Source organism: Rana temporaria, chromosome 11 (genome assembly GCF_905171775.1).
Source record: "Rana temporaria chromosome 11, aRanTem1.1, whole genome shotgun sequence".
Taxonomy (NCBI): domain Eukaryota; kingdom Metazoa; phylum Chordata; class Amphibia; order Anura; family Ranidae; genus Rana; species Rana temporaria.
Window position 1 is genome coordinate 41,434,020 of NC_053499.1, and position 24,499 is coordinate 41,458,518.

At 43.8% G+C, this 24,499-nt stretch overlaps 1 protein-coding gene across 5 annotated transcripts in view; it reads right to left on the bottom strand.

The window, feature by feature from the left end:
- Positions 1–24,499, bottom strand: part of MYRF (myelin regulatory factor) — a 197,909-nt gene that overhangs the window by 54,524 nt on the left and 118,886 nt on the right. For 4 of the 5 annotated variants that reach the window (XM_040328424.1, XM_040328422.1, XM_040328425.1 and 1 more), the window contains exons 2-4: positions 16,776–16,860; positions 8,690–9,013; positions 2,805–2,866 (exon numbers count right to left, since the gene is read on the bottom strand). In XM_040328424.1, the coding sequence (XP_040184358.1) occupies positions 2,805–2,866; positions 8,690–9,013; positions 16,776–16,860 (471 nt within the window). Of the gene's footprint in view, positions 1–2,429; positions 2,743–2,804; positions 2,867–8,689; positions 9,014–16,775; positions 16,861–24,499 lie in introns of those variants that run through there. The other variant, XM_040328426.1, reaches the window with a different exon arrangement.

Below are 24,499 nucleotides of genomic sequence, written 5' to 3' on the forward strand. Positions count from 1 at the left end.
TTCTGGCTGGGGGTTAGTCAGTGTGTTCGCCCCCTCCCTTGGGACTACATCCCTGCGGGGAGATGCTATGTTCCCCATAATGTCCCATAAAGGTGTCATAAAGAATACAGTGTGCATGTGGACTAATGTATGCAATTTGAATAATATAAGTGACCTGGACAAGAACTGTTTGTGTCCATAACAGCTCATCTGTACCCAATAGCATGTAACCGCACATATGGGCAGTGCCATGCAAACAGCCATGGCGCCGAAATGTGCATAAAAAAATGCATCTTTTTACAGTGTTTTCCTGCTGCTAAACTCCTGTAAGAGAAAAGGTGTCATAAAGAATCCAGTGTACATGTGGTCTAATGCAGTGGTCATCAACCTTGTCCTGCAGGGCCCACTAACAGGCCAGGTTTGCAAGATAACTGAAATACATCACAGCTGATATCATTTGCTCCTCAGTGATTGCAGTATTCTAGTCTGCATCTCCCCAAGGTAATACATAAAACCTGGCCTGTTAGTGGGCCCTGAGGACAGGGTTGATGACCACTGGTCTAATGTATAGGGTAGGAATATTATAAGTGACTGGATGTGAACTGTTTGTGCCCAGGGCAACTATTCTGTCTCCAATCGCATTTAACTGCATATGCGGGCAGTGCAATGCAAACACCCGCAGTGCCTGTTAGTCAGATTTATGTTGATTCTTGGTGGTGTAGGGCCCAAATCAGTCATGTGAATGAAGCCCTGTTCTTGTTCTGGTGACAACTGAAAATGTTGGAATTTCTATCACTTTGAGGGCCAGATTCATGTAGATTTGCGGCGGCGTATCGTATCCCGTTTACGTTACGCCGCCGCAAGTTTCCAGCGTAAGTGCTTGATTCAGAAAGCACTTGCGTGTAAACTTTCGGCGGCGTAGCGTAAAGCCGTCCGGCGCAAGCCTGCCTAATTCAAATGGGGCGTGTACCATTTAAATTAGGCGCGTTCCCGCGCCGAACGTTCTGCGCATGCTCCGTTTGGAAATTTCCCGCCGTGCTTTGCGCGAAATTACATCGCCCCGACTGGGTTTTTGAACTGCGATGTGCGTTACGTCCTTTCATATTCCCGGAAGTCTTACGCAAAAAAAAAAATTGAAATTCGACGCGGGAACGACGGCCATACTTTAACATGGCTGGTCTAAATCTAAGTAATAACGCGCGTACCTTCATGGATCGCCGTAAACAGCTAATTTGCATACCCGACGCTGGAAAACGACGCAAACTCCACCCAGCGGCCGCCGGAGAATTACACCTACAATCCGAAGGCGTACGAAGCCGTACGGCTGTCGGATCTATGCCAAAAGCCGTCGTATCTTGGTTTGAGGATTCCAAATCAAGATACGACACGGCAAATTTGAAAATACGCCGGCGTATCAGTAGATACGCCGGCGTATTTCTGCTGTGAATCTGGCCCTAAATTCCTGAGACAAAGAACAGGGATGGTAAAACTCTCCAATAGGGAATTCCTTGCTTTATCCAAAACAAAAGTAAAAAACTCTTTAAATACACAATAAATATGCAAAATACAATAACCCACATCCCCGTTCTACAGAAACTGATGAAAAGTAAAATGGGGTTGTTATTATGGATTACTATTATACCCTATGCATCGTTATGTTCTTTGCGTTGCCCTGTTAGATAAACTTATAAATACAGCCAATAAAATGATCAAATATCAGGACTACACCACTCACACCGCATACATAATTCAATTATTTTAGAGGAGTTCTCTAATTTTTATATTATGAATAGTAATATGCTTACTAAACAACAAACATTAGCCTTCCTAATACATGAAAGGTATAAAACATGTAAACTATAAAATAAGAACAACGTCTACATAAAATGTATAAAACAGAAGAAAAAAAAAAACAGAATAGGCTACAACTCTACACTGGTGCTGGAATTATATTCCAAAGCCGGAATGTGTGTGGGGCCAGAGACACCACTCTTGATAAATTTAGGGAGGGCGGCTAAAAAATTCCAGACATTTTTTAGCTCTGATAAACAAAGATCATAGCTCTAATATACTGGACACACAGCACGGCTCTGTATACTCCACCCTAAACAGTCTCACCTGTCATTGTGTACACCTGTCCTATACCCTGCTCTATAGGGACACTCCCACCTGTCAAGCCCACAGTGTGGCCAACCTTTTATAAATAAGGAGAACATACAATCACAAACGATGACCTTGCTTCCTTCTGATCCCAACAAGACGTAAGCGTGGGACTGCTCTCTGGTCCCCATTGGAAAATAATCTGACCCCACCACCAATACCATCACCACTCCTGATTTGTCATTGATGACCACTTTCTTGTGTCTATATCACTCCTTGAGATCAGGTTAGGGTCCAGCACCATTCTTTCTCCTTCTTCAGGCTCCCAAAGACTTAGGGAACCTCCTTACCTTTCCTTCTCTGTAATCAATCCTCCTTGACCCCGGATTCTACAATTCTATCTCCGTGCATGGTGCTCCTATTCCATATATTCCTCAACATTTTGAAGTGTAATGTTTCTCTCTTATTCTTCATCCATTGTTTCTTCCCGTGCATGCCTTTAAAGTTCTTCTCCATGCTCTCATTCTCTGGATCTCCTCTGGCTCTCCTTGCGCCTCATGCAATCACTGCTCTAGCAATTCTATGCATAACTGGAGAGCTGGTGTATTTACTCGCTGGTTATCTCTCATGAATTTCTCACCTTCTCTCTTCCCTGACCGATAACACCAACTGGGTAAAACCACGTCTGCTAAAGGTGGGGGGGAGAATACCTAACAGGCACTTACCATTAAGCTGCTGGGGGGAGTACGCCTCTGATCCAGAGTCTGGGGGAGAGTCAGGTAAAGTGCTAAGGAGGAGGAGGAAGAACAATTTGTTTCAGATTCAGAATACTTTATTAATCCCAGAGGGAAATTATTGCAACAAAGACAACACAAGATCACAACAATGAACAGAAAAAGACACAACAAAATTCGCAATAACAGCCATTAGCACCAAATAAAACAAATTAAAACTACACTCTAAAAAAACATCCCTATAATTAAAATACAACATAGAATAAATAACACATATTAAAAAATAACAGAACAATAAACGACCAAAATGCAAATAATACACCACTTTACCATAATACCAACCTATTATAAAAACTACATAAAAATCCTGAATGCATAGCTCTCTACTGTCCCTGATTTTGAGGGACTGTCCCTGATTTGGAGCAATGTCCCTCTTTCCTCCTCACTTGTCCCTCATTTTGGTCTGATCTATAAAGTTGTATATAAAATGCACTTGTTATCTTTCAAAAAGAGTTTCCCAGTGCTAAACCTTTCATACAAAATTAAAAATTGCTGCATTTGTAAATTTTAAAAGCCAATATAGAGGAATAGAAGTGGTAAAAAAAACAAAACAAAGAAAAACCTTGTGGATTGAATTAACTTTTTTAGGGGGGTTAATTCTCCTTTAAGGGAATGTGGCAGGGGGTGTGTCCTAAGCCTACATACATTTGCTAGTAGGTGGCCCTCATTCCCTTCTCTTCAACTCTGATTTTATTGACATTTTTCAAATTCACATAACAAAAAAAACCTAATCCACATAGGTAATGATAAAGAACATACCACATTATAATAATATATAAAACATAAGGCATATTAAATATAACCATATACCAACACACTGCAGGAGTCCCTACAAAAAAAAAAAAAAAATGGAGAGAGAGGAGAGGAGAGAAAAAAAGAAAGAGAAAAGAAGAAGGAAATAACACTAGAGACTGTCTACTCATCAATAAACTCCTATGTTATAAAGAAACACATGGTGATACTCTAGACCAGGGGTGTCAACCTCAATTTTATTGTGGGCCGCATCAGCATTATGATTGCCCTCAAAAGGGCCATTTGTATCGGTAAGAGCCACCCCACCATCAGAAGTCTAGTCCCCCACTCTCCCTTACATCACAGTACACCCCCCTTTCCTTATGCTGCTGCTGGGAAGAAGCTGGATGCATTGCTTGAAAGCAGAAAGTAAGGGTCTGGAGTAGGACCAGAGGAGGGCTGGAGCTCTCCTGCAGCTGCAGGAGAGGTGCGAGGGCCACATGAAATGGCCTAAAGGGCCGGATTCGGCCCTCGGGCCTTGTGTTCGACACCTGTGCTCTAGACCTGTGGTCTCCAAACTGTGGCCCTGGGGCCAGATGTGGCACTTTGCCTGCCTTTATCCGGCCCTTGGGGCCCTATTCCCCTTACTGTAATGAGACACTTTCCGTCCAACTGACAGTCACCCAACAGCGGGGCATCATTTTTTCCCCCTGACACCAATAATAGGGCATTATTCCTCCCAATGATACCAACGATGGGGCACCATTCCTTCCCCTAATACCAAATATGGTGATGTTTATGCCCACTGATGCCTGGAACATTTCCAGTATCACAGGCCACAGTCTGGCGCCCCTAAAGTCTGAAGAACAATAAACTGGCCCTTTGTTTATAAAGTTTGGAGACCCCTGCTCTAGACCATTCAGATTTTTAAACCCTAAAAAGAATAACCCTTGCCTCATCTTCCTTCGTCCAATTAGAAAGTATATAATTTCCTACTCCCTATCTTCAACTCCCACAGTGGTGTTAGATATATCACACAAAACACAACACAAAACACAACACAAAAAAAAACCACAATAACAAAATATAAACATTCCCATCTCAAAATGTTGAGAGGTATGTAAATGTAAACCTAATTTCTGCACAAGAATTGTTCATATATTCTTACTAATATTCTATAAAGCTATGTGTTTTAGATTGGGGTTTCTTACATGGCACACCTCATTTTTTAAAGTAGAACTAAAGGAAAAACTTTTTTCCTACCTGATCCTCTGTTTTCGCAGGCTTCCTCAAGGCTGTAAGACTGTCCACAGTCCTGCATTGGGCACAGCGAAACTGAGGGACAGTCTGCCAGGGCGTAGGTGAGAAAAGGAGAGCGACGACTGCCCAGGGGAAGTTAAAGGGGTTGTGAAGGAAATATTTTTTTCCCCTAAATAGCTTCCTTTACCTTAGTGCAGTCCTCCTTCACTTACCTCATCCTTCCATTTTGCTTTTAAATGTCCTTATTTCTTCTGAGAAATCCTCACTTCCTGTTCTTCTGTCTGTAACTACACACAGTAATGCAAGGCTTTCTTTCTGGTGTGGAGAAAGCCTCTTGAGGGGGGAGGGGCGAGCAGGCAAGTCAGGACACTCTCTACTTTGCAGATAGAGAAAGGAGCTGTGTGTTAGTGGGCGTCCTGACACTTCTGCTCGCCCCCTCCCCCCTCAAGAGGCTTTCTCCACACCAGGAAGAAAGCCTTGCATTACGGTGTGGAGTTACAGACAGAAGAACAGTAAGTGAGGATTTCTCAGAAGAAATAAGGACATTTAAAAGCAAAATGGAAGGATTAGGTAAGTGAAGGAGGACTGCACTAAGGTAAAGGAAGCTATTTAGGGAAAATTTTTGTTTTCCTTTACAACCCTTTTAAAGCTGCTTTTTAAGGTACCACAGTCCAAAATGAGCATTTTACCCTTGTAGTGAGGGGACATTTTTGCATTTCACCTTAATTAAAGTGGAGTTCCACCCATAAATATAACATTACATCAGTAGTTTTAAAAAAATGTCATTAGTCCTTTAAGAATTTTTTTTTTTTTTAGATGCCTTCAAAGTGTTGTTGCTAGGCAGAATAGTTAATCTTCCCTCTTCCTGCACCTAGGTGCTTAAGCTTCACCGCACAGACTCCTGGGAATGTAGTGGGTGTAACTTTCCAGGAATCTGTGCACTCCCCAGTCTCGAAGAATCATGTGACTTGGACAGTACAGGTGCTGAAACCTGATCTGAAAACTATTACATTGCTTGTGCAGCACTGAGCATGTGCGAGATCTGCAAGGCTGAAATCCAGGAAGTCATACGGTCTGGCTTCATGATGCCCACACTTAAGATGGCCCCAGTCAATTTCTATTTTATAAAGTGTCTAAATGCTGTAACAACCTAACAAAACGGACCTTAGTTTACAGACTAACTTTACTAGAATACATTAAGCTTGTGTATTACAGGGGTATTTATATTTAAAAAGTGAAATTGTGGCCGGAACTCCGCTTTAAGAATGCAATTTTTAACCTCCCTGGCAATATGATTATGTCTGATTTTTGATGCTGAAAGCGGTACAATTGTTTCGCATAGAAATTTGGCTTTTTATACTGTAGGCCTGTAATTCTTGAGAATAACTCACTTAAATCTATCCAAACAAGAGTCTAGTAGACATCCCGGGTATGATAAAGTTTGACACACAAAATCATAAATGATAATATAATAAATAACTTAATAATTATAACAAATAATAACATAATAATAATACAATTTATTCAATAATGTAATCAAATAAAAAAACACGGAAATTTGCTGAGTTGCAGAATTGTCGCTGTCATTACTTTCAGTGTTTGATGACGAATTTCTCCACAAATCACTATCGCTCAATTCTGCAAGTGATTCTAATTTATTATCGCTGTTTTCTAGCTACTCTAAAACCACTTTTTACGTAAAAAGGGACACTTTTTAGTTGATATGGACAATCTCCAGTTTTCAGGCAGAAAGAACAGTTTTTATTACTGTATATAAAAGTGCATGCAGGGCACTGGACAAAGCATTGGGGACAAAAGAGAGGTGAAATGATTTGATACAGTAATGTAAGATGTAAGATTACAGTGTACTGTATGTATTGTGTGTTTTTCACTTTTTGAATTTGGCGCAGAGCTCCGTCCCCGTGCGTCGCAACGCTCGCAGAGATCGGAGCTCGGCACAGTGATAGATCGAGCGAAGACACGGCTCACACACACAGCGGGGAGACAACACAGGATCCTAGGGACAAGGTAAGTAAGCTGTACATGGATCCTGCGATGCAATTCCGAGTCTGGCTCGGGGTTACTGCTTTTGGTAATGAAAATTCACCCTGAGCCACGTGCCGATACCAATTACCGATACCTATATTTTGTGTCGAGTGACACATTATTAAATGAGCTAATATATTAATCTAATACTAAATACATTTTGTATGTTTCTGTTTAATATATTATTATTAAATTATTATTATATTATATATTGCGTTTTGAACCGCATCTGATTCGTATGACATGTGAACCAAATTGGCTTTCTATGGAGCCGGTTCACATATATGCAGGCTGGCCCCATATTTAAAAAGAGTCAGGTATGATTTTCAGTCCGGTTCAGGTGCAATTTCCAGTGTCATGCACTTTAAAAATCTGCAACTGAACCCCACCTGTACCGCCGAACAAAATCGCACCGATCTCTTTTTACAAATCGCACTGAAACCAGCCCTGCACATATGTGGACCCATACTTGAAGGTATCAGTTTTAGTATCAAAGCATTTGCTTAGTATCAGGACCAATACTGGCATCGGTGCAACACTATCCTCATTACATTTTTGAGGTACATGGATAGTGTGCTAGCTATTCCTTGAAATCAAGCTTTATTTGACATTTGTGCCCATAAGAGATATTTCCCCTTATTTCCTGTCACCAGGACAGGGTGAGAGCTGAAAACTCCTGAGTGTCTTATTTTTTAATTAAAAAAAGTGTATTTTTTTCCAAAAAAATTAGCTTGTAAGATCACTGCGTAAATACCGGGTGACAGAAAGTATTGCAACGACCACCATTTTATTCTCTAGGGTGTTAGAATAAAAAATATATACAATGTTTGGGGGTTCTAATTAGAGGGAAGGAGATGGCAGTGAAAACAGACAGGGGAAGCTCATTAGCATTGCTGGTTGTCTTGTCATACCAATGGCTTTACCAACCAGCATTCGGTTGGAGGAGAACCACTTGGCGTTCAGGAGAAAGATCAAGACTCATCTCTTTTGATACCAAAGGAGACAGGAACAACAAGCGCCCAGAGGCGATTAAGTTTGCATGTGTTGCGCTATATAAGTTTTCATTCATTCATGGCCACCACAAGATGGCGCCAGATCACAGAAGGAAGCATAGGCCTGCATAAGGCCGCAAAGCTGAGGCCTCAATTACCAGGCGCGGCCCGATGCAATCGTGCAGCGGGGGAGGAGGGGGTGCACAGAGACACAGGATACCCCAGCTATGCCGCCACAGGCACCAGGTCGCTAATTCTAGTCGCAATTGCGACCTGGCGCCCAAGGTTTGTCGAACCCTGGATTACAACCAGCCTGTTGGATTCTACATACGGTCATTGTTAGTGGCTGTTATAGCTGTTAGCAATAATCACTGTGTTTCTCCTGGTGGGGGCAGCTTCCCCCGCCCCCCGCCAGGAGGACACAATGGCTCATTGGGAGGGATTTCCCAATCAACACCAACTATGTTGATGAATCGAGCGTTTTTCTTTCCTGGTTGTAGGAAAATAAAATCGCTCCATCTATTGGCGACTTTACACTGCGCCAAGCTGATCCAATGTAATTTGAAATACAGTTCATACCTGGAGTTCAGCTTTAACTTCCACCTGCCCAGGTCTGTCCCAGAGTCGTCGCCCCCCCAAGGAGTGGGGGGGGGGGCTCTGTATAAATTGTGACTTTCAGCTTACACAGGACTTGAGGACTTTTTCCCCCACCACAGGTGACAGCGACAATCATAGATCTTCAGCACTTTCCAACACTCCGTCTTATCAACTACTTCTTTAACTTACCTGGCTGCATAGCTGGTTTTAGGTTCTGCTTTGATGGGAAGACCAGGTCCGCTCATGCACATGGCAGTGCCAGGGTATCCTTTGGGATGGAGCATGGCGTTGCTGTTACTGCAATTAGCATGTTGTTGGAAAGGTGGGCCTGCACATTGGCCACCCATACCAGGCCGTACTGGCATTTGCTGTCCCATATGAAGAACACCACCTGAGCTGGATGTTCCGACATGGCCAACGTTGGAGATGATAGCAGGTAAGTGGGCTGCAGCAGAAGTACAGGGCTGACCTGGGTTTGCATACCCGGAAGAGGGAGGGATATCTGCAAAACAGCTGTAAACAAACAGTAAAGTTACAAGGTAAATATATACAGCATATATATATATATATATATATATATATAAATAGAAACTACCTATATCTCAATGACTTCAAACCATATTTGCCACAGTGATATTAGATTGCTCCTTCTAACATGTACATGTGGATATAATAAAGCTATAAAATAAGTAAACGCTGCAACAGGCACCTCCTGATACCTTTATTGTGACTCCACATTCCTGCAGAACACCCCACAAACATCCCAGACAGATCCCCCACTGAGCAGGCGGACCTGCTGCTGGAGTCTGTCCGTGTAAAGGGGTCTATGGGGCAGATTCACGTACAGCCGCGCAAAATTGTGCGGGCGTAACGTATCTGATTTACGTTACGCCTCCGCAACTTACACGGGCAAGTGCTGTATTCTCAAAGCACTTGCTCCGTAAGTTGCGGCGGCGTAGCGTAAATCACCCGGCGGAATTCAAATTCGGCGGGTAGGGGGGCGTGTATCATTTAAATCAAGCGCGTCCCCGCGCCGAACGAACTGCGCATGTGCCGTCCGTAAAATATCCCAGTGTGCATTGCTCCAAATGACGTCGCAAGGACGTCATTGGTTTCGACGTGAACGTAAATGACGTCCAGCCCCATTCACGGACGACTTACGCAAACGACGTAACTTTTGAAAATTTCGATGCAGGAACGACGGCCATACTTAAAGCGGAGGTTCACCCATAGAGAACACATTTTCCCCTTAGCTTCATGCTCGTTTTGTCTAGGGGAATCGGCTAGTTGTTTTAAAATATGAGCTGTACTTACCGTTTACGAGATGCATCTTCTCCGCCGCTTCCGGGTATGGGCTGCGGGACTGGGCGTTCCTTCTTGATTGACAGTCTTCCGAGAGGCTTCCGACGGTCGCATCCATCGCGTCACGATTTTCCGAAAGAAGCCGAACGTCGGTGAGCAGGCGCAGTATAGAGCCGCACCGACGTTCGGCTTCTTTCGGCTACGAGTGACGTGATGGATGCGACCGTCGGAAGCCTCTCGGAAGACTGTCAATCAAGAAGGAACGCCCGCTCCCGAAGACCCATACCCGGAAGCGACGGAAGAAGATACATCTCGAAAACGGTAAGTACAGCTCATATTTTAAAACAAATAGCCGATTCCCCTAGACAAAACGAGCAGGAATCTAAGGGGAAAAGAAAAAAAAAAACCGAATTGGGTGAACTCCCGCTTTAACATTGGCGGCGCCTCATATAGCCAGGGGCAACTTTACGCCGGGAAAAGCCTAACGTAAACGTCATAACTTTATTGCGTCGGCCGCGCGTACGTTCGGGAATTTGCTAATCTAGCTAATTTGCATACTCGACGCGGAATTCGACGGAAGCGCCACCTAGCGGTCAAAAAAAAAAAGCAGTTTAGATCCGACAGCGTAAGAGACTTACGCCTGTCGGATCTAATGGATATCTATGCGTAACTGATTCTAAGAATCAGTCGCATAGATACGACGGCGCAACGCAGAGATACGACGGCGTATCTGGAGATACGCCTTCGTATCTCGGTTGTGAATCTGGGCCTAAATGTGTTGAATAAAATGCCCAAAAAATTACAACCCTGGCAGCAGAATTTTGGGGCATTCTGTAAATAGCTTGTGAGAAGCTATGTTTTCCTCATGTGATTTGCTTGCAGTCTTCTCAGACATCTGAGTAGAATAATTTTTCAAGCATTTATTAAATTGGGCCTTTCATCTTTAGTGATCGTTTGACCAGCAGTTTTGGAGATGCAATGATTCACTTTTTATAACGCAAGGACCAATCAAGTGACTATAGCACAAAGATCCTCCTACAGGGAGTATGAGGAAGTTAGTGGAGTGGCCTGTCTTGATATCTTCAGAGCAGAAGCAGGTAAGAATCTGAAATCGGGTTTGCTAAATCCTTGATTCTGGAACCAAGACGGCGCTAGGTCATGAAACCATACTGTTCACACTATTCAGGGCAGGGCCGATCCTTGGGTCACAGACGCCTGGGTGCAGAAATATTGCTGGCGCCCCCACATGGGCGTGGTCATCTTACTAACTCCTCCCCTTTACAAATGTTTCTATGGCTATGACTCCAACACAGAGATGCTCCCCTAAGAAGTCTTCATTAGTTTCCCCATCAGAGCCCCCTACAGCAGGTGTCATCTTTGGTTACTAGGAGGGTGGTACTCGGTGAGCATTTCTGGGAGTGCACGGATGATTGGTAGCAGCTCCGGCCAACCCAGAAGCCTCTCATCACACCACCTATGGGAGAAGAGCCGACAGAGGGGGCGGGGCAGACAGGAGGTTGCTCCACGCGCAACGCACAGAATTAATTAGTGGAGCCTAGTACCGGAACGTGTTCCAGTACTAGGCTCCGCTGCGGTACCCAACCCGGATTCCGGGGACAGCGGGAGGTATGCGCTCTTGTCAGTTGCCAGCGGAGAGAGCAAGTGGGATGGGGAACCGCAGCACCCGCTACATTCGCTCTGCCTCTGGACACAGACAAGGAGGAGGGAGGAGATTACTTTGGAGCTTCGGCGCCCCCACCTCTGCGGCGCCTGGGTGCGGAGCACCCCGCGCACCCTGCCTAGGATCAGCCCTGATTCAGGGAATGTTCAGCCCTTTGTTCAGCCTGGCTGCACAGCGTCATTGGTTCTTATGGTGCAGGTGCACTATATATACCAATGACTTTGTATATCCTGTTCACCTGCATCCTAGCAAATAATGAGGCTTTGGGGTGACTACAATGCATGGGAGTGCACTACCATTGGTTGTGATGTAATATAATAAACTTACACCTGAGCAAACCAACTACAAATGAAGTAAAAATAAAATACCAAAGCACAAACAAATAAAAAAGCAAATAAATAAAAAAAAATTATAAAAAGATAAAAAGAGCTGCTTGTCAGACTTAATTACAAAGCCCAAAAAACATATCAAAAATCCCAATAGTTTTGGGCTATGGCCGCGCTCTTGTATGTTAATTGAAAAAAAAAAAAGGTCCAAAATATGTGACACTTTGTTGTTTATGGAGAGATGCCATTCTATGATGAAAGTGTGATTTGACTTCCTTTTATTTAAAGGGGTCAACAATTTCGGGTGAGTGGGGTGTGTAGAGTGGGTGCAGAGGAAGAGCACAGTTGGTGTTACAGAATATGATCACATATGGATAGTTTCATTTGATCACACTGTATGGATACTTTTGGTGTATTGTGATTGCATTACATATATATGGGTAATTAACATACAGGATGTAGTTCCTTAACAGAGAAGTCCAGCCTGAGCTTTTTTGGCTGGGCTCCTCCTAAGGGTCACATGAGTGCATGGGCGGATTGACCATTTGGGCACTCAGGCACTGCCCGAGGCCCCATGCCACTAGGGGGCCCGATCAGGATTGCCAGCCTTAGTAAAACCAGGGACAGTATGTAAAAATCTGTGATTTTTTACATCTTTCCATGAAATGTCCCTTATCGACATCTTTTTAGTCAAAAAAATCCCAAGATTATAGCTGCCCCGCCTCTCCAGTAACTTCTGAGTGTGTGTATGTATACTGTGTGTGTGTACTGTGTGTCTGTATGTGTATTCTGTGTGTATGTATACTTTGTGTGTATATTTTGTGTCTGTGTGTGTATACTGTGTATGTATACTGTATGTGTGTGTATATACAGTACTGTGTGGCCCCATAATCTATTGCCTGGGGGCCCCATAATCTACTATTGACTGGGGGCCACATAATCTCCTATTGCCCGGGGGGCTCCATAATCTCTTATTGCCCGGGGGCCCATAATCTCCTATTGCCAGGGGGCCCCATAATCTCATGGGTTTTGGCTGAGGGCCCCATGAGTTGTCAGTCCGCCCCTGCATGAGTGCAATTCGTTTTGCAATCCTGTGACCTGTTTTCAGCAGAGAGCGTTCTGAAGTCCCCTTTCTGCCGACATCACACAGATCAGTCCAGGCACCGCTCCCTGCCCCTCCACAGCTCAGCGCTCCAATGAGCATGGAGGAGGAGAGCTGCTGATTGACAGTCAGCAGCTCTTCTCTCGGGTAGCCAAGAGAACCGAACCATCGGTGATGTTCAATCGCTCGGTTCTCAGTACAGAGACACCAAGGGACAGATGCAGCAGTATGGTTGGGTAAAAAAAGCCAAACCTATACTTCTCTTTTAAAGATGTTCTTCCGTCAGTTTAAAAAGTCAGCAAATACTGTAGCTTCTGACTTTGAGGCTGGGTTCACACCTATGCGAATTGAATGCGCGTTTCCCCACATTCAGTTCGCATAGCAGGAGAATGTAACTGGCTCTCTATGGAGCCGGTTCACATATCTCCGCAGCGGGTCCTGTGTGGTGTGCCGGAAAAACGTGTGCCTTTTTTGGTGCGTTTCAGGTTCTATTTCAGCCCAAAATTCGGGCTGAACCGGTGAACCAGCACGTACCAGACCCCTGCTTTGAGCCACATGCGGGGACGGTGTGAACCCGGCCTTATTAAAAGGATACTTAACTGTCCAGGGATCCAGTGCCATCCCCACCTGTGTCGGCTCTTTACCAGTCTTCGGGTCCCTGGTGCTGGCATGTTTACTATGGAAAGTTGGCTTTAATTCCTTGTAGCTTCACAGCCAACTCCCCACTGTGCATATGTGGGCCAGGCTGTGCTAAATTAAGGATCCTGCAGACTCTCGGGACCTGTGACATGTCCTAAGATGTTGTTGTGGGCAGGGTGGTGGAGGAGGTCAGAGCAGAAATGGGGAGTGGGTACCTGTCAAAACTGGATATCCCCCCCCCCAAAAAAAATAAATCCAAATATGATAGAGGAGGGGATGAATTTCCACTTTAAGTGCATTAGGGCACCATTTAAAATGAATGAATGAATCGCTATAGACAATACCATGCATGGTGTACTTTGCATGTGTTACTGCAATGCTTTGGTGAGAAGTTGGCCTAATTCATAATAAGTTGACAGCTCTGCATACACACTGTAAAGCTAGCTGGCGAAAATAAATCTATACCTATGCAGTTATGCAAGGCTACGCATGCTATGACCTATACTCTCACATAAATATATGTTGGGGGTAAAAAGCATATTGACTTACCCTCTTGACACTGCACAGTTACACCTCTGTAAACACATAGAGATAACAACCGCACACAGACTACCAGTAGAGGAGTGCTAAACAGGTAAAAATGTGTCTTTTGCCCAGACAGTAGTTTAAAAGGGTGCAGTCTAACTGCAGAATATAAAAATTCTGCAGAACACTAGATTGACCACTAGAGGGCACCTTCTAAGTGCAAAACAGTAGATAAAAGTAACATAAAATTGAACCACCAGCACATATTCTTTATATCTGAAGATATATATACTGGCCCGGATTCAGAAAGTACTGATACGCCGTCGTAAGTCCAAATGAGCGCCGTCGTATCTATGCGCTTATTCAGAAAGGCAGTTACGCCTGAATTTGGCCAAGATACGATCGACGTAAGTCTCTTACGCCGTTGTATCTTGGGTGCATATTTACATTGGCTGCAAGGGGCACTTCCGTAGATTTACGCATTGAATATGCAAATGACCTAGATACGCCGATTCACGAACGTACTTGCGCCCGTCGGATTTAGCTACGCCGTTTACGTAAGGCTTACGTCCAGCATAAGTTTACCCCTTATAAAGCAGGGGTAAGTCATGTTAAGGTATGGACGTCGGAAACGTCGGAACATCGTCGTTTGCGTAAGTCGTACGTGAATGGGGCTGGGCGTAGGTTCCATTCACATCGAAAGCATTGAGCCGACGTATCTTAGGGAGTATTTGCGACGTGACTCTGAGCATGCGCGCGCATGCGCCGTTCGATCAGCCATGCATTTACATAGAGTCCACCTGTGTGTAATTTAAATAACTGTCAGGCCCCTTTCACACTGGGCACAGGAGGTGCGGTGGCGGTACAGTGGCGAGATTTTTAGCGCCGCTATACCGCTGTATTTACCGCGATATTCGGCCTCTAGCGGTGCGCTTTTAACCCCTGCTAGCGGCCGAAAAAGGGTTAATATCGCCGGCATTGCGCATTGTCGGCGGTATTACCGCGGTTTTCCACTGATTTCAATGGGAAAGAGCGGTGTAGGAGCAGTAAACACCCCGCTCCTATACCGCTCCAAAGATGCGGCTAGCAGGACTTTTGGAGCGGTCCTGCTAGCGCACCGCTTCAGTGTGAAGTCCTTCAGGCTTTCACACTGAAGACTACAGGGGTCAAATACTTATTTCACTCATTAAAATGCAAATCAATTTATAATCTTTCTGAAATGCGTTTTTCTGGAATTTTTTTGTTCTTATTCTGTCTCTCACTGATCAAATAAACCTGCCATTAAAATGATAGACTGGTCATTTCTTTGTCAGTGGGCAAACGTACAAAATCAGCAGGGGAGCAAATACTTTTTCCCCCTCACTGTAATGACAAAGTTGACATCACACCAGCTGTAAAAATTGCTCAGCTTCATAAGGCTCTGTACACACCGGTGCGACTTGTCGTGTGATTTGACAGTTTAGAATCGAATGACATGTCACAGCCTATTTGCGCCTTTTGGAACCATTCAAATCTGAGAAACTTAGACTTGCACCGACTTGAAAAAGGTTCCTGCGCTATTTTTGGAGATTTCATGTGCGCCTTGCAAAAACATCTCTGCATGAAGCCGCACATGAAATCGCAATGATTGGCTTTCACTTGGATTAGGTGGCCAGATACGTTTCAAATAATGCTTAGCAGTGTTATCCTTTAACTACTTGCCGACCAGCCGCCGCAGTTCTACGGCGGCAGGTCGGCTCCCCTGCACGAGAGCCCGTAGCTCTACGTCGCCTCGCTAAGCGACCCCCCGCTTGTCCCTGATCCCGACGCGCGTGCCCGGCGGGTGCGATCACCACCGGGCCCCCGCGATTGCTCGTTACCGGGGACCGGGAGCTGTGTGTGTAAACACACAGCTCCCGGTCCTGTCAGGGGGAGAAAAGCCTGACCGTCTGTTCATACAATGTATGAACAGAAGATCAGTGTTTCCCCTAGTGAGGCCACCCCCCCTACAGTTAGAACACACCCAGGGAACATACTTAACCCCTTCCCCCCCTAGTGTTAACCCCTTCCCTGCCAGTGGCATTTTTATAGTAATCAATGCATTTTTATAGCACTGATCGCTATAAAAATGCCAATGGTCCCAAAAATGTATCAAAAGTGTCCGCCATAATGTCGCAGTACTGAAAAAAAATCGCTGATCGCCGCCATTACTAGTAAAAAAAAAATAATAATAAAAAGGCCATAAAACTACCCCCTATTTTGTAAATGCTATAACTTTTGCGCAAATAATCAATAAACGATTGTTGCAATTTTTTTTTACGGAAAATATGTAGAAGAATACGTATCGGCCTAAACTGAGGAAAAAAATGTTTTTTTTTATATATTTTTGGGGGATATTTATTATGGTAAAAAGTAAAAAATATATATTTTTTCAAAATTGTCGCTCTATTTTTGTTTATAGCGCAAAAACTAAAAACAGCAGAGGTGATAAAATACCACCAAAAGAAAGCTCTATTTGTGGGAAAAAAAGGATGCTAATTTTGTTTGGGAGCCACGTCGCACGACCGCGCAATTGTCAGTTAAAGCGACGCAGTGCCGAATTGCAAAAGGTGCTCTGGTCTTTGACCAGCAATATGGTCCGGGGGTTAAGTGGTTAAATAGTGTTTGCACAAATTAGTGTCATGTAAAGGGGTGTGCTGTGTATAGTATTGTGCTACTCACATATCAGGAGAGTCCTCCTTGCTGATGTATTCCTCTAGGATACTGGTGTCAATTGATGGTTCCAGAGCTCCATTGATATCATGTCCTGAAACATAAGATATACAGTTATGAGTTGTTTGCATGCCAATGATTGATATCTAAGGACAACATCTAGTACAGCACTCTTCAGAAGCATCAAAGCATTGACTTGACCTTTATCAACTTTTTCGAGTGGAGGGTCATGAGAGTTCAGGCTCATGAATACCAAATAAAATGGCAGCACGATGGCAGAGTGGTTAGCACTTCCATCTAGCAGCACTCACGTCACCGGTTCAAATCCCAACCACAGCACTACCTACACAGGGTTTGCATGTTCTCCCTATGCCTGCAAAGTTTCCTCCCGCACTCCAAGGACATGCTGGTAGGTTAAAGTGGAACTTCAATCTCTCCAAAAACTTTGACTATTTGTAATCCTTTTGCTGCTAGCATTAGTAAATAGATTGGAAAGTATATCGTTGTTTTAACCATTTCTTTTACATTTCTTCAGCTACTTCATAAGGCAAAATTATGTCTTATATCCCAGGAGACTTCAGGAGAGAAGGAAGGGCTTTCTCAGCTAAGCACAACCTCACAAAGGGTGGCAGTAAAGAGCTGAAAAACCGCGTGCTTTTGGGAAAGTTTGCTGAAAAAGTCCTGCCGTGTGTATGCATACCAAGTTCACGGCCAACACCCTTCAAACAAAAATCCACGGAAAAGTTTGTTTGAAGTCCGACCGTGTGTATGAGGCTTTACATTGGTGGTCAATGTTTCTTTACCGACCACCAATGTAAAGAAACATTTTCTTATTGACCAGCAATGTACTAATTATTGATTATACCAATGTACACTGAACTGTAGATATAATTTAACCACTTCCATACCAGCCGCCATCATATGACGTCCACAAAGTGTCTCTACCATCCAGAGTGGACGTCATATGACGTCCTGGACTTTGAAGGGGGATATCTGAATGATGCCTGCAGCGAGAGGCATCATCCAGATATCTATCTCTTGTGCCGGCGATTCTGCACAACATAAGAACGATCATAGCGGCGGTTCCGCCGCTAGATCGTTCTTACAGGCGGCGGGAGGGGACATCACCCCCTCCCGCCGCCATCCGGTGCTTCTCCGGGCTCTCCCGTGCCATCGGGGGCCCGGAGAAAGAATCGTCCGGCGCTGGCAGGAAGTATAGAGATGACTGGTGACCAGATGGTCACCAGTCATCTCTATGACCGTCGGAGGACCCGGGCGCGATGTGATGACGTCACGCCCGGGTCCCGTAAGTAAACAAAGCCGCGATTGCGGCTGTAAGCCACAGTATTCATGAGATCAGTGAATTTTTTTCACCGATCTCATGGTTTCCAGCCTGTAGGAGAGATGTGGGGTCTTATTGACCCCGCATCTCTCCATAAAGAGGACCTGTCACACACATTCCTATTACAAGGGATGTTTACATTCCTTGTAATAGGAATAAAAGTAATAAAAAAAAAAAAAAAAAAAAAAAGTGTAAAAAAATAAATAAATATGTAAAATAAATAAATAATAATAATAATAAAAAAAAATTAAAATGCCCCTGTCCCCGGTAGCTCGCGCGCAGAAGCGAACGCACACGCAAGTCCCGCCGACATATGTAAACGCCGTTTAAACCACATATGTGAGGTATCGCCGCGTGCGTTAGAGTGCCAGCAACAATCCTAGCACTAGATCTCCTCTGTAAATCTAAACTGGTAACCTGTAAAAAATTTCAAAGCCTTGCCTATGGAGATTTTTAAGTACCGAAGTTTGGCGCCATTCCATGAGTGTGCGCAATTTTAAAGTGTGACATGTTAGGTATCTATTTACTCGGTGTAACCTAATCTTTCATATTTTACAAAAAAATTGGGCTAACTTTACTGTTTTGTTATTTTTTTAATTCATGAAACAATTTTTCCCCCCAAAAAAGGCGTTTGAAAAATTATTGCGCAAATACCGTACAAGATAAAACGTTGCAATGACCGCCGTTTTATTCCCTAGGGTGTCTGCTAAAAAAAAACATATATAATGTTTGGGGGTTCTGAGTAATTTTCTAGCAAAAAAATTATGATTTGTACATGTAGGAGAGAAGTGCCAGAATAGGCCCGGTATTGAGGTGTGTATAAGGCCCCGTACACACGACCAGTTTCCTCGGCAGAATTCAGCTTCCGACCGAGTTTCTGGCTGAATTCTGCCGAGAAACCCGGCCGTGTGTACACTTTCGGCCGAGGAAGCCGACGAGGACCTCGGCGAGGAAATAGAGAACATGTTCTCTATTTCCTCGTTGTTCTATGGGAGAACTCGGCCCGCCGAGGTCCTCGGCGGCTCCAGGACTGAACTGGCCGAGGAACTCGATGTGTTTGGCACGTCGAGTTCCTCGGCCGTGTGTACGGGGCCTTAGAGCCCTGTATGGAAGAGGTTAAGCAGGAGGTCTCTAAGACCTGAAAAAAAAATTCTAGAGGTCCTGCTTGGTAAAAGGTTGAGAAAGGATGCATTAGAGCTCCATCCCCAAAGATCGTACATAAAGGTATAATAAGTTATACACTGCGTTACAGGCAGGCTAAAGCTTTTTTATGGATTTATCTTATTAGATGATTCGGTGGCATGATAACTGGACAAATAAATGGTGCTATAGCTCAAATATGTCAGGTAGGTGCTTTCCTGCTGTTTCCATTTGGTAAGCTGTAATGCTAAAGCCTCATACACACAATGAGATTTTCCGACGGGAATTGTGTGATGACAGGCTGTTGTCGGAAGATCCGACTGTTTTTACGATCCATCGGACAATTGTTGGATTTTCTGCAGACAAATGTTGGATAGCATGCTTTAAAATTTTCTGCCAACAATTGTGTGTTCTCGTGTTTTCCGAGCGTGTTCACACAAGTCCATCGGACAAAACTTCAAAGTACAAACACGCATGCTCGGAAGCAGTTCTCACCATAACACAACATTAGCAGTAGTTGCTCAAAAGGTTGTGTTCTCATCACAGTAGTGCATTTTGCAAATATCCTACAAATTGCAGTTTGGGTTACATTGGCCTGTAGTTATCCAAACAAGTAAACTGAATGGAGACAAATTCAAAAAGCGCATTGCCACTCAATTGAATATGGCAACACGTGCTAAATCACTATTTTATTAAATGATAATATTAATGGCATCTGTTGTGAACAAATCCTTATTACATTTCATGTAATATTTCCCAGCAAGAAGGAATTTCCTTCATCATTTAGTCCGCAAGTATTTGCAACAGGATGAAACAGCTGTGTGTAATTATGGAGTCAGTGGTGCGGATTATGTCTTCTGTGGAAGGTGATGGAAACCCCGAGAACATGACCTTTTGGAGGCCTGGAATTGAGAAACCATCATTTAGATCCCTACTCATGGAGAAAGAAGTGGGCTATGTTGTCATCCGTCAAAAATCAATAGAGGCCTAATTTATAGCATTAAGCTGGCCATACACGACTAGATTTTCATACGAATGTTCATACTCCCGATCACCCAGCGAAGTAAATTTGAAATACTAACCACAACTTACAAAGCCATCCACAACTCTGCCCCCGAGCTACATCACCAATCATGTCTCCAAACATCAGACAAACCGTCCTCTCCACTCTTTTTAAGACCTCCTACTCTCAAGCTCCCTCGTATCCTCCTCCCATGTTCGTCTCCAAGATTTCTCCAGAGCCTCTTTCATCCTCTGGAACTCGCTACCTCAACCTGTCCGGCTATCCCCTATTCTTGCAGAGGCGCATTGCGGGTGGTATTAACCCTTTATCGGCCACTAGCAGGAGTTAATACCGCACCGCTGGCGGCCGAATCCCGCGGCAATTCCGACGGTATAGCGCCGCTATTTTTAGCGGAGCTATACCGCCACTGCGCCTTCCGCCCCAGTGTGAAAGGGGCCTTACAACCTTTTGTATCACCTGCCCCATCCTATTAGATTGTATGCACTTCTGAGCAGGGCCCTCTTAATCGTCTTGTATTTTATTGTATTATAACTGTATTGTCTCCCCTTTTATATTGTAAAACGTTGCGTAAACTGTTGGCGCTATAAAAATCCTGTATAATAATAATAATACTCGTCAGTACATTTGATGATGCCTACAGAGACTTAAATGAATGTTTTGAAAAAGTACTTCAAGATTTAGGGCCAGATTCATGTAGAATCGCGGCGGCGTAACGTATCGTAGCACCATCAATTACGCCGGCGGCCTCCGGCGTAAGCCCGCGTAATTCAAAGGGGCGTGTGCCATTTAAATTAGGCGCGCTCCCGCGCCGGACCTACTGCGCATGCTTCCCGCCGTGCTTTGCGCGAAGTGACGTTATTTTTTCGAACGGCGACGTGCATAGCGTACTTCTGTATTCCCGGACGTCTTACGCAAGAAGGAAACATTTTTAAATTTCGACGCGGGAACGACGGCCATACTTTATACAGCACATACGTGTGCTGTGTAAAGTTAGGGTACCTAAAACAACGAGTAACTTTGCAACGGGAAACTAGACTAGCAGCGACGTAGCGAACGCGAAAAACCGTCGTGGATCGCCGTAACTACTAATTTGCATACCCGACGCTGGTTTACGACGCAAACTCCCCCCAGCGGCGGCCGCGGTATTGCATCCTAAGATCCGACAGTGTAAAACAATCACACCTGTCGGATCTTAAGGCTAACTATGCGTAACTGATTCTATGAATCAGTCGCATAGTTAAGAAGACCCTAAAACAGAGATACAACGGCGTATCAGGAGATACGCCGTCGTATCTCTTTTGTGAATCTGGGCCTTAGTTTTCTTTTAAAAGTGGATGTAAACTTGAATTTTTAATTTTTTTAGGTCACAATGTACAGTATAAGATTTCCTATTATCTGTGCCCAGTCTTGCCACACAGAGTTAATCCAGCTCTGAGCAATCCTCTTTTATTGTTCAGTGGATTAAAACGGACTTACAGAGAAAAACCTTGGTCCATTCTTCCCCCTTGCTGTGAGTGACAGGTTATTTACATATCTCATTCACTAGCCTGGAGACAGGCATTCTTTTTTAATTCCCACCCCCACTCCTTTTCTGAAGTCTCGTGGTTACTTTTCTAGATTTTGACTGGATGTTAGTGATCATAGCAGAATTCAGTGTAAGAAATACATAGGAAAAAATGCATGATGACAAGGGGAGTGTAAAGGAGGGCAGGGAGTCTACTGACATCACGACTCCACCCACCGAGCTCCAGACAACAGATCCACCCACAGAATCTGCAGTTTTTCAGTTCTTATAACAGACAGAGGGGAGACATTTGACAGGTAAGGATACATGCAGGAGGCATGTATATCCTTATAGATCAGCAATGGCAGTAGTTTAGAAAGGATGACAGTGGGTTTACATCTACTTTGATTTTGGAATAAATGTAATTTCCCAAACAAAAAATTTATTTGCTGTTAAGCCTCGTACACACGACCGAGGAACTCGACGGGCGAAACACATCGTTTTCCTCGTCAAGTTCCTTGTTAGGCTGTCCAGGATCTCGACAAGGCAAGTTTCTCCATTCCCGTCGAGGAAAAAGAAGACATGCTCTCTTTTTGGCTCGACGGGATCCTCGACAGTTTCCTCGTCGAAAAATGTACACACGACCGGTTTTCTCGGCAAAAAAAAAATCCCAGCAAGTTTCTTTCTGGTTTTTGCCGAGAGTGTACGAGGCCTGAGGCCCCGTACACACGACCAGTTTCCTCGGCAGAATTCAGCTTCCGACCGAGTTTCTGGCTGAATTCTGCCGAGAAACCCGGCCGTGTGTACACTTTCGGCCGAGGAAGCCGACGAGGACCTCGGCGAGGAAATAGAGAACATGTTCTCTATTTCCTCGTTGTTCTATGGGAGAACTCGGCCCGCCGAGGTCCTCGGCGGCTCCAGGACTGAACTGGCCGAGGAACTCGATGTGTTTGGCCGTGTGTACGGGGCCTTAGAGTTTTGTTTGTTCACAATTTTTTTTTCCATCCCGAAACATTGTTTTGACCCAATTAACATTTAGAAAATCCAACAAACATTCCAAAAACCACAATTTTTTAATGAAATTCTACTAGTGTATAGTTACATCGTTTTTCAGATAAAAAAAATACACAATTCCTTCAAGCTTAATCAACAGAAAAAAAAAATAATAGAAAACCTCCATATACACTATCCTTAACCCATAGCTGATCCAGAGAATGGCAAAAAAAACAATAAAGCATAATACAATTTGCTCCATCAGGGAAAAAAAATCAGATAGAAAAAGAAAAGAGAGCACACTGGCCTAGTGCATTAGCCAACATATTTATTAAAATATATGCAAAAAATCAGATAGATTACCAATTCCTGGTTTTATTACCAATAAATATTAATATTCAGTTCTATTTTGTGGTTTACATATCCTTTAAAACATTAATGGCTTCTGGAAATAACTGTGAGGCTCTATGAGGTGTCCGTTAAGGAGAGGAAGAAAAAGGTAGAGGTAAAATACTGATTCATTACCTTAAAAAAATAAAAAATAAATACTGATTCATGAGAAATAAAGGTTTTTGGTGGCTATATATCCATATTGCAAAAAAGGGTGATTATACTGCGCTGCTTAAAACACACTAATTAATAAGACCAGCTGCTCACACTGCTAACAAAGACACATTAGCTGGAACAAACAGAAACAAAATTGTGTAGCGCTATGGCAAATTAATATCTATAATGGTAGTTCCTCATGGGAACAAAGGGAACATAAATAAAGTAACAAATGCAATAAAGAAGTTCTCGTGAAAGATAAAGTCCAATGGTTGTAAACACAAAGTCCATATATCTGTAGACACCACGTGCAAAATGAGGGAACTTGATTAGAATCCCATCGAGACAAATAGTGTAGTGAGTGATCACCGCCACCAGTGGTAGTAAATGGAGGCTTACCGAAGATGGTGGACCTGAAATGACGTACGTCAATCAAGTCATAACAAGCTTCAAGTACCAGACAGGGTACACAAAGTAGCAATCACCAAGAAACTTGCTAGAAGTAATCAATCAGTGTATGATCATAAATGGATAACCTTGGATCTTTGCAGCTCAGCAAGGGGTTAAATAGTTGAAAGAAAATGGAAAGAGAAGGGCCACATAGTGTAAACCGGTATAAAACTGGGTATTTATTGTAAAAAGATAGCAAGTGCACTCACATGTATCTGGATAAAAACTTGCATATTCTATAGCATGAGGCGGCACTGGAGGCGACCCGACGGCGTTTCGTGTTATTCACACATCATCTGGGGTTTTTGGTGGCTATATATCCATGTTGAGTGGAAAAATACAGATTCCATACCCGTGTAATATTGTTGGGTTATTGAACATTTTATTGGAAAATATATCATAAGGTGAAATAAAAATTGTAGTTCGCATTACTGCCCCTAACTATATTGACCTATTTGTCTGATAAAGTAACATGTAGGCCCGGATTCACAAAGCACTTACAACGACGTATCTTGAGATACGCCGTCGTAAGTACAAATGTGCGCCGTCGTATCTATGCTCCGAACCAGAAACCAAGATACGCCTGAAAATAGGCTGCATCCGACCGACGCAACTTTAGTACGCGGGCGTATCGTGGGCGCATATTTACACTGGCGCTCCGGTTGATTTTCGATTCAAATATACAAATGAGTGAAATACGGCGATTCACGAACGTAGTTGCGCCCGGCGTATAA